Source organism: Carassius carassius, chromosome 2 (assembly GCF_963082965.1).
Source record: "Carassius carassius chromosome 2, fCarCar2.1, whole genome shotgun sequence".
In the NCBI taxonomy this organism is placed as follows: Eukaryota; Metazoa; Chordata; class Actinopteri; order Cypriniformes; family Cyprinidae; genus Carassius; species Carassius carassius.
In genome coordinates, this window is record NC_081756.1 from 18,411,346 (window position 1) to 18,426,383 (window position 15,038).

Below are 15,038 nucleotides of genomic sequence, written 5' to 3' on the forward strand. Positions count from 1 at the left end.
GCCTTTTTTGTTCTTTGCAAAATTAAATATGATTTTCTAATTTTTTTTTAGTTTAGAAACCAGTAAAAGCATTCTTTAATCTCAGTTTACTGGACGTTCTCAGAACACAAGTTGAGGTGAAACTAGCTGTAACAGAACCAAGTGAGCACTAAACTCAATAGTAATGCCCTCTTCTGACCACTTAATGATTTAACTAACTGTATTTACATTTTTTCATTTAGCAGACACTATCAGTAAATCACAAATGGCAATTAATAAAATTAGCCATTTTTTTTTTTGGATGATGCATTTATTGAAAGTTACAGTGGTCCAAAAAGTATTTAATATACAATAAACAATTAAAAAAATGTTATGTAATATGTAAATATTACGTACTGCAATATCAAAAAGAGTAGCATTTATTTTAAATAAATATAGCACAAGCACATTTCCTCAAATTAAGTATATTATATGAAGATAATATTGTTCAAAAAGGTTCTGGACACTTTCTGGTTGTCAAACATCGTGGAACATGTTCATTTGTTCATGTAATTACTCTGTAAGGATCCCAGAATGAACTCAATGGAAGCTGACTTCATACATCCATGAAAATAGTTCACATCTACAAATGTGTTTTGATATTTTTAATGTAACAAAAGTGACATTTCAATGTCTGACTTCAGTGTTTAAATACTTTTTGGGGCCACTATTGACAGTATACTGTATATTGGTGATTTTAGAGAAAGGTTGATTTATTAATATAGCACTCCCAGGAAAGGAATTCTGTAAGGAGCAAATATTTTCATTGTTTTAAGAGTTAGTGAAAGTGTGTGTAGTATTACAGAAACAGACCAAAAAATAAAGACACGCATATAAAGGAAAAAGAAATCTGTATTTGAATAAAAAGACAGGATACAACAATTAGATTTCTCATAAAACTAAATAACTGTACATATTGCTTTTGACACAAGTCAACATTACAACTTAAGCTTGTTGGCAGAAATCTCTTTTTGTTTCTTTTTCTTCGCCGTCTGGTCCTTCGAGCCCTTGATTTGGCTCTTGACTTGGTCTTGTAATTGGGAGAAGAAAGCTTGAGAGGAACGCAGAGCCTTATCCATGCCATCATTCTGTCAGAATGTACGAGGGGGAGGGGGGGGGGTTATACACATAATCAAAACCACAATAATGTAACTGGAATCATTAATACTGCATTTGACTTTACTGACCGTGAGTATTTTGGCTTTTCCTCCTTTAGTAAGTTTCTTGAGAGTCTGTTCGACCTCGGTTTTACTCTTCTTATTCTTGTCTCCTTTCATCACCTCTTTGAGTTTCTGTCTCTTCTCCCGCTCTTTAATCTTCAGATGCTTCAGTTTCTTCTTCTTCCGTCGCTCTCGTTTCTTATCTGTGGTGGTTTTTTCTGTGTCTCCGAGTATGTCTCCTGCCTTATTCTTCTCCTGAGATAATGGAAGAAAATGCATTGAAATCTAATGAAGATTATGATCTTATTGGTGTAAACGTTTCATTCAAATACTACACAAGTGTAGTAGTGTTTCCTAAACACTTAAAAAAATCTTTCTGATCAACTGGAAGTGATGTGAGCAGGCCACACAAACCTTAATCTCCTCTGGAGCCAGCAATGTGGCATCACTGGCATTGACTGGAGCCACTTCCTCCATAGTAATAGAAGGCAAGTTGGAAACCACTTTCACCTCAGGAATATGCTGAACAGAGAAATAACACATGAAGAGAGATGAACTTAGCAGAACAAGAATTCATTTGACATGTTTAGGCCAATATAACTCAATGTTTATAGATATATATATAAGATAAAAACTGCTAAATTGAATGCATTTTTTTATAGGTACAGAGCTTGAAATCAGTGTAGTTTTTTCTATCCACATCACACATGCAGGAACACACTCACTATAGCTGGCTCAAGCCATGAGGAACATTTTACTCACCGGTTTTGGTGTAAAGTGGAAGTTTGATAGCGCATCCAATTTAAGGAAGAGTGTGTCCAAGAGTTTCTGGATTTCTACATGTGCTGGGTTCTCTTCCTCTTCCTTCTTTTCCTGAAACCCACACAAAAAATACAAATATTATATATTTTTATTCATGAGGATTATTGATTTGATCAAAAGTAAAAGTAAAGCCATTTATAATGTTATTAATATTCAAATATATACTGTTCTTTTGAACTTTCTGTTCATCAAAGAATCCTTGCAAAATGTATAGTTTCCACAAAAATATTAAGCAGCACAACTGTTTTTAACATTGACAATAAGAAATGTTCCTTCAACTTCCCTGAAGTCTGGAGTAATGGATGCTGAAAATTCAGTTTAGTCATCATAGGAATAAATTACATTTTAAATTGTTTTATATTTAAATACATTACAAATGTTTAAATTCTAATAGTATTTCACCATGTTACATATATATATATACATATATATATAAGAAAACAAAGATTTGTTTTTATTGTAAATGTACACAAAGGCAAACCGTGTACAATTCCGAATATCTTTATGACTAAAAGGAGAAGTTGTTTCCACTGTCAGAAGGAAAACATTGAAACGATTGCGCTGGTGCCCCATGCACACACCAAGTTAACCTTTGCTATGGTACTTTGACAATGCAGCCTGTTCATTATCTTAATTAAATACAGTCAGTCAGTCAAACATATGAAAAAAAAAAAAAAAAACACACTGTTCAGTTTAAATATGTAATAAAATCTGTGCGGTCAAGTGTCATCTCCGTACCACCGTGATGTTACGCAAAACATTTTGTTTTACGTGGATATTAGAATGCGAGTGAAGCAGGCTATAATAAATAATAATTTGGCATTCAAATACATCGCGAAAACATTTGATTTTCTGTCAAATGAGAGACCCAATGTTGGTTTAGGTTTAGCCTATATATTTAAATGTGTTCGTTTTGGCTTGTCGTTTATGTTGCTATAACTTCCTATAGGCTATTTTTTATTCTTGTTCTTTTTAAACAGGCTACTGTTCATAGAAAGGATTTGTTGTGGAGTGAGGGGAATAAAATAGCATAGCTATGTTTACACTGTTTATTATAATGTTTGTAAACAATTTGCATCTGCAAATTTCTAAATTTATTTTTATAATTATTTTAAATAATTATTTTCTGAAATAATGAAATGAGTCTTAATAAGCTACGCGACTTTTCTCTCTAACAAAAACTTTTATACACGTAGCATAGCTTATTTTATCAATGCAGCAAACCTTTTAAAATATTTTAAATTATAAATATAAATAAATAAACATTTAATTAATAGATAAATTATTAAAAATAAATGAATAAATGACTTTTTAAACGGTTTAACTGATTGTATTAATCGGTCAAAATTATTAATGGGCATTTAATGCTTAAACTGAACATCCGTAATTATTAATATATATATATAGTGTATTTGAATGGTAATTTATCTGTACGTGAAACAATTTCATACATCATGCAAATTATAAACTAAAATGTTTTTATAACTAAACATAAGTATGAGCAGGAGGAGGAATGAGAGACACAGCTGTGTGGACAGGACTCACCTGTGTCTGTTTGATATATTCCTGCTCATAAACTTCAGCAAGACTCAGTTTGCTCTTCTCATGGTCCAGAGTGAGTCTCTTCTTATACTCAAACACCTCCTCTTTAGGCTTCTCTTTCCTTACCACATCATCCCACACCTGAGACACAACCACAATACCACAAATAAAGTGAAGTATACTGGGCCATATTTACAAAACAAGCTGACAAACATTCATAAAAAAATTCCTAGGTGAACTGTGGTATTCAAAAATCAAAGACTGCATCATATTAGAACATGAACATGAAATATAGAACAAACCTGATCTTTGATTCTTTGTTTGATAATATCCTCAAGCTGTAAGGTAGTTTCCTCTGTGATTGCTGGAGCTGTGGAGGAGAGAAACAAAGTAATGAACAAATCTATAAAGCTTCTCAAAGCATTAAGCCTTTTGCTGTGAAGATCAGCATGAGACTCTCACCCATCCTAGAGGCCTGGTCAAACACTATATCCTCTTCCAGCATGCTGTTCTCCGGTCGAGTCTGAGCACTCACTTCTCCTGTCAGCTGCCACGGCTTCTCAGACAACGCAGCATTCTCCAGTTCTTCAATCTTTTTTGCCATCTGTTTCAATTCATATCAAAGCAGGGTTATAATAACTGTCAACTAAAACTTAAAAAATAAAAGATGTGTTAACTGAAATACAGCAGAAATTAAATATAAATAGCACACAAAAAGCTATATGAAAATTATAAATGTTGCCTTGACAACTAACTGAAATAAGCACTAAAATGACTGAATCAAAACTAAACAAAAAAATTATGAAATACCTTTTCCTGTCTCTTTTCAAAGGATGACTTGGACTCAGGTTTAGGCATGTTTTTGGCTTTTCCACCTAGAATATCTTCCACTTCCTCACCCTCACTGTCATCAGGAAGGTCAAAGGTCACCTTGCGTAAAGCATTTCTTGCTCCATCATCCCTAAATTTAAAGGTGAAATGCATTAGATCTCTGAAAGAAAATGCTGTATCACTATATTCTGCTAACACACAACAATGAAGGACAGCAGGTTTCCTCATGACTTACTCCTCCGTATCAAAATCTTCCTCATTCATATCCTCTTCATCTTCCTCCTCCAGATCACCATCATCATCATCTTCTTTTCCCTCATAATCATCATTAGATTCTGGTTCCTTCTCTTCGTCTGGATCAGTCTGTTCAGGCTCTCCATCCACTGAAGCAAAGAAATCTTTGTATTTCAGATCTCTGGAGCTTTTGTTCTGTAAAACAAAGGACACTGAGTTTCATGAGAAGTCAGTTTAAATTCATGTTACACAATCATGCTGATTCATCTGTATATTACACCCATAGATTTACACCCTGGGGGGCATCCGTAAAGGTGACGCAACTAATTAAAATAAATAAAGACTCAAGGAAAGTTAGTTACACCATTACCTTTCTCAGTTTTTTCAGCCCTACTGGTTTATCAAAACTGAGTTCCTGGTCATCATCAGACGGCAAATTCTGAAAGTAGTCAATGTCCTCCTCTGCGCTCTCCTTTCCTTCTCTTTTATCCATGTCATCCAAAAACGCCTCCATTTCGGACAGTTTAAAAAACCTGTCATCCACTTCTGATGGAGTCCTGTTAGACTTTGATAATTTGGCAGCTGACTGTTGCAGTTTGTTTTTTTTCTCAAATTGATCTACATCAAAGTCCAAATCCGAGTCTTCGCCAGAGAAGTCATCGTCCTCGTTGCTTGCAGATGTTCTCAACCTCTGCTTAACTTCCTCCTCTCTGTCCATATCATCATCATCATCATCATCATCCTCCTCATCTTCCTCTGCACTCTCTTCTTCCAAATGATTAGCAATTTCCCCGTCATCAACATCTTCATCCTCCTCTTCTTCCTCTGGATCTTTGAGAAATGTTAAAGTGTCATCTGTGACAGCTTGCTCAACTTCCTCCTCAAAGTGTGTCAGTAAAGCAGTGTTCTGGAGCTCCAGCTCCTGCCAGATCTGCTCCTCATCAAAGTTTTCGATGACCAGCTGTTCCAGTGGGCTTCCTTTGCAGTCTGCAGGCTCGTGGGCTTTATGCAGATCATAAAGTGTCTTGGTAAGTGATTTGAAGTCTGATGCCAGAGCATCCTGGACACTGAATATGGATTGAGAGCATAAAAGAAAGGAAGAAATGACACTTTTTATATACCCACACTCATACGTAGTAGTTTTACATTACTATTTGCATAATTTATCTTTTTAGAGTTTAAAAACAAAGCTCACATTGAAAATAACATGAACAGAAACATTTTATACAAAGGTAACATGTCACATATTAAACTCGCAACCACAACGTGAGACTTTTGCACATGTGTGGCACGGACACGCGTTTCAGCTCCTGTAACGTACGACAACGTTCTGTTCTAAATAAACAACGAAATAGTTAAATGATTTAACGTGCAGCTCACCTGAGAAATAGCACCGGGTGTACTGTGTTGCTGTTTAGTAACTGTAAGCAGCTCTCCAGCGTGCTGCCCTCTCCGTTCGCCATCTCTGCTCTCACACGGGTCTCTGCGTGCGCTTGGTAAATACAACCCCCGGAAACATTATTGCGTTCTACATAAAGGTTCCAAATAACCTAGCCTAACCTTTCTTAATATAGCGATTTACTGGTTTTTAATCTACTAACGTTATAATCCTGTTTTTCTAATTGGAATATTATAAAAAAAACATTTACATGAGTAAATTGTGCGTCTATTACTAAAACCCGTTACTGATACACGTTTACATGAAGTCTAGTTTGTTTTCAATGACCGCGAAGATGGCTTCTACTACTTTACTGAAGGTTGCGGGTAAAATGTAACGTAGTAAATTTATATTGTTTTAGTGTCTTTAAGTTTTTCTTTTAAACGTTTGCCACATTTAGAGATGCTTTATTCTAATTGCATATGTGCAGTTGTATGCATCTTTATTCATTGACAGCTCTCGTGAATAAAATCAATAATAGACTATTTTTGTTGTCGTTCAGGATTTAATGCATCCAAATGGCCATTTCATCTCTCTTGAAGTTCCAGGTGTCTCAAGGTGTGCGTGGCACACTTTACCCTCAGTGAGGGCAGTGTCTCTGGCTGTACCCCTCGGTCAGGGTGTCCCTCAGTCATTGTGGAAGTTAGGGAAACTGAATCATGTGGCTCTTGCAGTGCCAGACCTGGAGAAAGCCACAGCCCTGTACCGTGATGTGCTGGGGCCTCGAGTGAGCGCCACTGTGCCCCTCCCTGAGCACGGGGTGTACACTGTGTGTGGAACTGGGGAACACAAAATTAGAGCTTCTGCACCCTCTGGGAGAGAAAAGCCCTATTGCAGCGTGATGTGCTTTATATATATATATATATATATATATATATATATATATATATATATATATATATATATATATATATATATATATATATATATATATATATGTATGTATATGTATATGTATATATATGTATATATATATATATGTATATGTATATATATGTGTGTATGTGTGTGTATATATATATATATATATATATATATAAAACATTAGATGGGATAATAATAATAATAAAGAAAAATAATGAACATTCAGAAACTAAATTTTTTATGAATCAATCACATTGCAGGTGTGTTCACAGTAAATACTGAACTTCATAGTTTCATAGTTTAGTGTCGGTATCATAATGTTGCCTGTTCAATTGCAGGTGGATGATATCAGTGCTGCAATAGTTGATTTGAAGGAAAAGAAAATCAGACTGCTCTCCCCAGAGCCACGGATAGGAGCTCATGGCAAACCTGTGATGTTCCTCCACCCGAAAGACTGTGATGGGGTTCTTGTGTAGATAGAACAAGCCTAACACACATCAGATTGTTATTTAGTAAAGAGTGACACTTTGATTAGGCTGTTCATTTGTGATCATTGCAAGAAAAATTGAACGATTCCACTTGTTCTGTTAATTTTTAACCTGTTATGGTGTACTTGGTATTCTTGGCTTGTCTTTATTTTTCTGAAGTAAAGATTTTCTTTAGTGACTTAATAAATGATTGATTTGAATTTGTTTGACCCGTTGGCCCTTTACAAGCTCACTCATTCAAAATGTGTACAAATATTGCAAAGCTTGTTAAATTTTCCTCTTTTTGTATTTATGTTTGTGGGGTAAACTAGATGTTTTTTTTTATGATGATTACAACAATAGAAGACAAAATAAGTAAGTTTTAAATGCTATAATAAATGTCAGATAAGTTTTGCTATGTATGAATGTGAATTGAAATCCTTGCAAGCCTCTCATCTGGCTCTTTATGGAACAGACAGATTGAAGCTTTCTTTTTTTGGCTGACAACCATGTATTTGGGAGACAAGTTGGCTCATACTCATCTCTCCACTGTAGTCAACCCTCCACTAGATAGAAAACTGTTTTTGTTCTAATGCCTTGAATCTGCATTTTTTTTAAGAGCTAACTAGAGAAGTGAGATTATGAACCAAAGTTTGTGGGCTTTCTCTGTGTTTTTTTTCCAAGGTACTGTTGGAATTTCCCAGCTGCAGCACCATTAGAATAAAAGCTGCTTTTGACATTTTAATTCATTCGACAGTTCAGTTAATTCATTCACACTCTGACTGTCAAAAAAAAAAAAAAATCTATATTTTGAATGACTTCCCAGTTTGCCCACGCTAGATTTAAGCTTTTATGCACATCTGTGAAAAATAACTTATTAATACAGTAAATATTACATGTTGCTCTGAATTGAACATGCGGAAAATAAACATCAAAGAAATCTGAAGCTAGTTTAAATGTTTTTAGGGGAAAGGATATCTTCAACAGAGCACAGGATATTATCACGCTTCATAATGATATTCTGTAGAAGCTTGCCTGTCTTTTTGTAGACATAATGTGAAAACATCTGCCTGGATTAATCATGAGGCAAGAGTAGCTGCATGGTAATTGTTTTCAGTATCCCAAAGGTAGCTCAGATTAATTACACGTATTCAAACCACATGTCCAGTTTTATCTGGGGCAGCTGGAAGCTGTTTATTACCTTAGCCTCGAGAAATACATTTTTCTCAAGTTGTCTGGCCCAACACCATCTACAAGAGAAGGGAATTTAGTATCCAATAGTTTCTAAGCTAATGTTTCAAGATTTTTTATTGGTCACATACACGATTATACAGAGAATATATAACCAGCAGTGAGTAATGTAGTATTGATTTCATTGTCATATTATTATTTATTGTTTTATATGATAACATTAAGGCATTAGCTAATTGTTCTCATTTGCATGTATGATTTGACATGCATTAACTTCCATGTACACCCAACAGCATCAGGAAAAACAGATTAAATGCTTTATGGAAACAGCGTAAATCTCTCTTATGTAATATGGAGAATCGGATCGTGTAGTGATGCATCATTTAGGAGAAATGATCCTGCTAAACAAGGCCAGAAAGAAATGGCTTCGTGTAAATGACATTACGAGTCATCAAGGGTCGTGGATAGTGAATTTGTGAACATCCGTATAGATAACGTTACTAATTATTAGTATTAAAAAGGACAGTTATATAAATTTAGATCGGCACGTGTTCAGTGCTAAGCTTTGCTAGTTTGCTGATGAATACTTGATTTAAAGTAAATAAAAATGATTAGCATCATTTTAAGATCAATCCCCCACACAATGAAAGCTACTCTCTCTCGCTCTCTCTCTCTCTCTCGGGTGGGGTTTGTGGTGATTTAGCCCCGCGCTGCAGTGGAGCGCCCCCTGCTGTTCTCTACGTTTCTCTTCAGGTTTCTGTTCTCTTCAGTCTCCGGGATGCGGTGTCGATACGCTTCCTACTTTCTATACCTCGAAAACACAGGACGTCTATCTATGAACATCACAACATCAGAGGTTATGCAGGTAGGCTGGTTTTCTGTGTTATGTTTGCCCTTCTCTGATTTTTGACTGTGGCGTGTGGTTGCGGAATGAAGTGATGCGCTCGTGAAGGATACGGCAGGATTTCATCCTCTCAGTGCAACATCAAGCCCGCTGCTGCGAGCACGTATTCACGATGATAGCCGTTCTTCCAGAGTCGTCCTCCTTAACCGTCCTCCAGAAATGAAAAGCGTTGTTACAGTGAAAGAGATGGAAAATGCTCAAATCGAAGGCTCGTCGGTTTGTTTGTGTCTTTCATTTTTTGTGTCCAACTCCTTTTCATTCGAGAGCTTCTTTGGTGTGACTATTCACTTTCTTATTAAGGACCACAGCTGAAAAAAAAGGTTAAACGAAAACGTGGAAGTCATAAAAAAAGTTGGTGAATAGTTTCACTATATCTATCTAGATTATAGTTGACATTATATATATATATATATATATATATATATATATATATATATATATATATATATATATATATATATATATATATATATATATATATATATATATATATGTGTATATTAAAAAACTATAATTCATGTTTTTTAATGAGTTAAAATACAATGATTTTTTTATTATTTTTTATATTATATTTGTAAATAATAAATATGCAGATACTAGTGAAGTAGTAAATAAATCAATAAATAAAAGTTACCCAAGATTAACAGTTTTCTTTATATGCCTCTTATGTAGATTTGGACCTACAGTCTTCATCTTCATGTCAGATTTTCTTTTGTTTACAATTACAAACGGACCTGCTTGGTCAGTAGCCAGTGAAGTCTGATTAAAAAATCTGTTTGTAAAGGGAATTTTGCATTCTGTCCTGGTATAAATCTTACTTTAGCAAATGACACATAAAGTCATGATTAGATGGCGAGATTCTAATTGTGGAATATAAACTTAATTATGTCCTGCCCTTCAGATCTGCCTGATTTGTGGAGCTTATCATGATCGTGCTAAATCAAGCATCAAATTCAAGCCTCAAGCTGGAAATCAAGCATCATGCTGCTGCTGTAAAAGATGAGCTCCTTTTTGTCCAGAGAACAAAAGCCAGCCCACTCCCCTGAACCGATCAATGAAACCATTAGGGCTAGAAAATAATGTGCATATTCTAAAAATATGCTCATAAAGTGGTTAAACTTTTCATAAGAACAAAATGACAAACCGCTTCAAGCAATAAATAAACACTCATCATGCTATAAGTCTGCTCATCTTTGTGTGTATTGCTCAAAGTAGTTGATCTGAAATGAAACATAATATAGAGGAGTAGAGAGTGTGAGTGCTTATGAAGGTGCATAATTCCTGAGTGTGATCCCAGTTGGTGGTTCCGTCTCCACAACAGTCTCCTGCCGCTCTCTTGTCCAGGCAACCTGCTCTTACACACACTCACTCACACACACACACACACACACACACACACACACACACACACACACACACACACACACACACACACACACACACACACACACACACACACACACACACACACACACACACACACACACACTGCCCCGCCCCTCCTTTCAGATCCCTTATAGTTACGGTTCCATGCTGAAGGACAAACACTGTTTGTAGAAGCTTGTTCAGATTATATTTTTGCATCAGTAGGACATTTATAAATGTATCTCTTGTGGAAATTGAATGGAAACATAAATGGACAGAAAAGCCTTGATGAGGTTAATCACTTTTGTGTAATTTTAGTAAAGGAGTATTTAGACTGTTCTTCCCCTGCAAACTATATCGATAATCACATAAAAAATATAATTAAATGTAGTTTTGCTACATTTCACAGGTATAATGATAGAAACGGTTTTGAATGAAAAATACAGTTGTGCAGTAGTGGTGAGATGTAGAAGGTGTGGGCAGGCCTTTGTTATGGTGTTACTAATGTGGGTTTAAGTGGTTTTGGCCCAAAGCTGTTGTCTGGTTGAGCACTCGCTCTGATATGTGATCCTGATCCTGTGTGTGTGTGTGTGTGTGTGTGTCTTTGTGTGATAACCTCTGGCAATGTGCCAGAGAAGAGGAGGTCAAGAGTCAGAGAGGCATGTTCTCACTCAGTTCAATTTAAAATCTACTGCTCACTATATATATGTGTGTGTGTGTGTGTGTGTGTGTATGTGTGTGTGTGTGTGTGTGTGTGTGTGTGTGTGTGTGTGTGTGTGTGTGTGTGGTGATGTGCAGTTAGCCAGACATATTCACAGAAAAAGGCCAGAAAAGCGCAGAAAGGATATACATGTATTCCAGTTTATATGCACTTACATTCAAAAGTTTGGGGTCGTTAAGATGTTTTACTTTTTTTTTAAGAAGTCTCTTATTGCTCACCAAGGGTGCATTAATTTATAAATACAGGAAAACAGCACTATTGTGACATGCTCTTATAATTTGAAACAATTATTTTCATTTTTATATATACATTTTGAAATGTTATTTATTCTTATGATGGCAAGGATGAATTCTCAGCAGTTCTAACTTCAGTCTTCAGTGTCACATTATCCTTCAGAAATCATTCTAACAGCTGAAACTGTGTATATAATTAATACTATAAAAAAAAAATCAGTAATTTTTCAATAAAAGTTTTTATGAATATTTCACTGCCCACAGATGGAAATTTGGCTTTTATTGAACTTTATAGCATGCTCTATAGGACTTACAGAATAATAAAAAAATTATTGCCTGTGTTGTGGTGACCTTAGCATAGTGCACACACATTTGGTATATCATACACTAAGGATGGAAAATGAGGGTTTGCCAGTGGCTCTGACTTCAGCATTATATAAATATCATGTTGAAGAACATATGATTTCAAGAAGTGTTTCACCCACACAGTTATACTTTTGTTAATGATCTTAGTTATCTGGCCAGGATATGTGGGATCCGGATCATTAGCAGAATTTGCATTTGTTAATCTTTTACTTCATCATTTACTTCATGGATCAGAAGCTATGTTTTCATGAGGCTTCATCTTAAGGTTTTGTAAGATATCGAGTTGCTTGGGCTCTGGATAAATATGAAAGTGTATTGCAAAATATGATTTTAAGAAATAAACATGATTTCCATAAGAATCTATAAGTCACTGATTGTCATATACTTGCTTTAATATGTTCACACTAAAAAAAGGCTTGATCTTTGGGGTGTTTTTTGTTTATGTTATTTTTTTGAAATTTCATCTCCTATCAGCTCTTACACTGCACAGCTCAGTGAGATCAAACAGAGGTGCCTTATTGGACACAGTCCCTGTAATGCACTGCTTATGTGTCTTTTGACTGGGAAATGATTAATATTGATGTTTATAGCAAAGCTCAGTGACTCTGATTATATGAATGAATTGTCTGCTCCTTTGGGGTTTACTTTAGAAATAATCAAGAAGCCAAGCATGGTGACTTGTTAGATATTTTAAAAGCACATGCAAGCGTCTGATATGCATAGTAAATGAAAGCCTCCTTTATCATCTTTCTTTTTTGTATATAAATGGACATTTGCATTATTTATGGGAAGTGGTTCTCCTTGAGATTGCATTCTCTTATCCATTTGGTGCTTTCATCCTCTTGGTTATCATATAAAAAGAGAATATTGTGAGCTCAGGTGCAATGTAAGAAAGGTCTGCAGACATTTTTTCACTCGTTGGCTGCAGTTTATCTGATTCAAGATTATGAAATTGTTTTTCTTGATCATTTCGTTCATTAATAAGTCTGCACGTTCTTTGGAAAGCTAATTATTTTATGTCTCTGGCTATGTGTATCCTGCCCTCATAGCTGATGTAATATCTGTCATATTGCTCTAAACACGCTCTTGCCTCATGGCAAAGAACTCTCTGAGGATCTTTAAAAAAGAGCTGTTGCTCTACATAAAGATGGCGTAGGCTATAAGAAGATCGCCAAATAAGTAGCTGTGCACTGACTTCTGCACAAGGTTTCTTTGAGAAGTTGTTGTTTTTTTGTACTGGTGACTCACTGGTTGGTGAATCACTTTGCTGTATATTACTGGATTGAATTACTGCCGTTTTTCTCACACCTGCTTAGTTTTCCCTGCGTCTCTATATTTGATCGGTAGCAAGGTCATTCCTGTTAGATTTAGTCAAGTCAGTTTTATTTGTGTAGTGCACTTTTTGAAAGTCTTATTCAATCCAAGGACCCCCGAGTGGATAAAGAGATACAAGTATAAGACTGAGTTTTATCTTAAAATTGCCATGATATGAAAATTCATCTGTTTTCTAAATGCATCTTAATTATATTAATGTGTGCAATTCAATAATTTGAAAACAAACAAACATTTCAAAATATCATAGCTCAAGTCTTTTTATGAATCAACTGATGTATGTCGGACTTCTTCAATCATTTCGTCTGCATAAACCCTTGCCCTTTCTTAAAGTCGACTGCAAGCTCAAAATCAGATTTGCCTTTTTCCAATCACCAACCAATGAACAGTACAAAGAACCCACCCTACATTTTTTTCAGTAATCTGTTTCACTTGGATGTTCCTCACAATAAGGAAGAAAAGGTCAGCCACTACTTTAGTTTCATTGTGAATTTAAGCCTTGCCAATAATTACTTGCCTTTTAACCAACACTCACTGTACTTATTGTCTCAGAAAGTCACTTTAATAAACTAGGAGAAAAAACAGAGGTAAATCCACATGAAAGAATACACAAACCAGACCAGAAAAAGAGTAGAATGAAAGCGGGAGTATATATACACTGATAAAGGCACTAAACAGAAACAGCCGAACGGAATAATTAACTAATAAGTTCCGAGGACACTAACAAGGAACTCAGGCAAGCAAACAGGAACAGAGACAACTAAAGTAAACAGAATATACATGTGACAATAACATTCGTGTAGTGCCATATTAATGAATTTATGTACTTTTGTTATGATGGTGACATGAAAAATTCAATAAAGTAAGAATTTTTACAGTATCTGTATTGAATCATTTGTCATTTGTGGAAGAACAGTCAAATATGTGCACATTTTACAATATTTTTAGTCATTTTAATGTCTTTCATTTGAAGCATTTAGCAGAAGATTAGCTCTGTAAATTTATCCTCGGTTGTTGTTAAAGGGTTATTCACCGAAAAATGAAATTATGTCATTAATGTCTCACCCTCATGTCGTTCCAAACCAGTAAGACCTCCGTTTATCTTCTGAACACAGTTTAAGATATTTTAGATCTAGTCCGAGAGCTCTCAGTCCCTCCATTGAAGCTGTGTGTACGGTCTACTGTCCATGTCCACAGGTAAGGAAAACATCATCAAAGTAGTCCATGTGACATCAGAGGGTCAGTTAGAATTTGTTGAAGCATCGAAAATACATTTCGGTCCAAAAATAACAAAAATTACGACTTTATTCAGCATTGTCTTCTCTTCCGGGTCTGTTGTGAGCGCATTCACGACGCTGCTGAAGTGTTTTCTGGTGCGCCCAATAACAAGGAAAACACGTCAGCAGCATCGTACGTCAACAGTCACCGCAGTCGCGCTCACAACAGACCCAGAAGAGAAGACAATGCTGAATAAAGTCGTAATTTTTGTTATTTTTGGACCGACATGTATTTTCGATGCTTCAAAAAATTCTAACTGACCCTCTGATGTC

At 35.5% G+C, this 15,038-nt stretch overlaps 2 protein-coding genes across 7 annotated transcripts in view; one reads left to right on the plus strand and one right to left on the minus strand.

The window, feature by feature from the left end:
- Positions 1–860: 860 nt before the first annotated feature.
- On the minus strand, positions 861–6,140 carry LOC132105425 (U3 small nucleolar ribonucleoprotein protein MPP10-like). The gene is made up of 11 exons (XM_059510511.1): positions 5,988–6,140; positions 4,978–5,674; positions 4,609–4,802; positions 4,353–4,503; positions 4,005–4,146; positions 3,845–3,912; positions 3,546–3,683; positions 1,941–2,051; positions 1,593–1,700; positions 1,206–1,433; positions 861–1,106 (listed from the first exon to the last, which is right to left on the minus strand). The coding sequence occupies exons 1-11, from the start codon at positions 6,068–6,070 to the stop codon at positions 957–959; spliced, it is 2,070 nt and encodes a 689-aa protein (XP_059366494.1). The 5' UTR covers positions 6,071–6,140; the 3' UTR covers positions 861–956.
- A 3,163-nt stretch (positions 6,141–9,303) lies between these two features.
- Positions 9,304–15,038, plus strand: part of LOC132105433 (amyloid-beta A4 precursor protein-binding family A member 2-like) — a 64,154-nt gene continuing 58,419 nt past the window's right edge. For 5 of the 6 annotated variants that reach the window (XM_059510533.1, XM_059510525.1, XM_059510552.1 and 2 more), the window contains exon 1: positions 9,304–9,432. The gene's annotated coding sequence lies outside the window, so the exon portion shown is untranslated. The remainder of the gene's footprint in view (positions 9,433–15,038) is intronic. The other variant, XM_059510544.1, reaches the window with a different exon arrangement.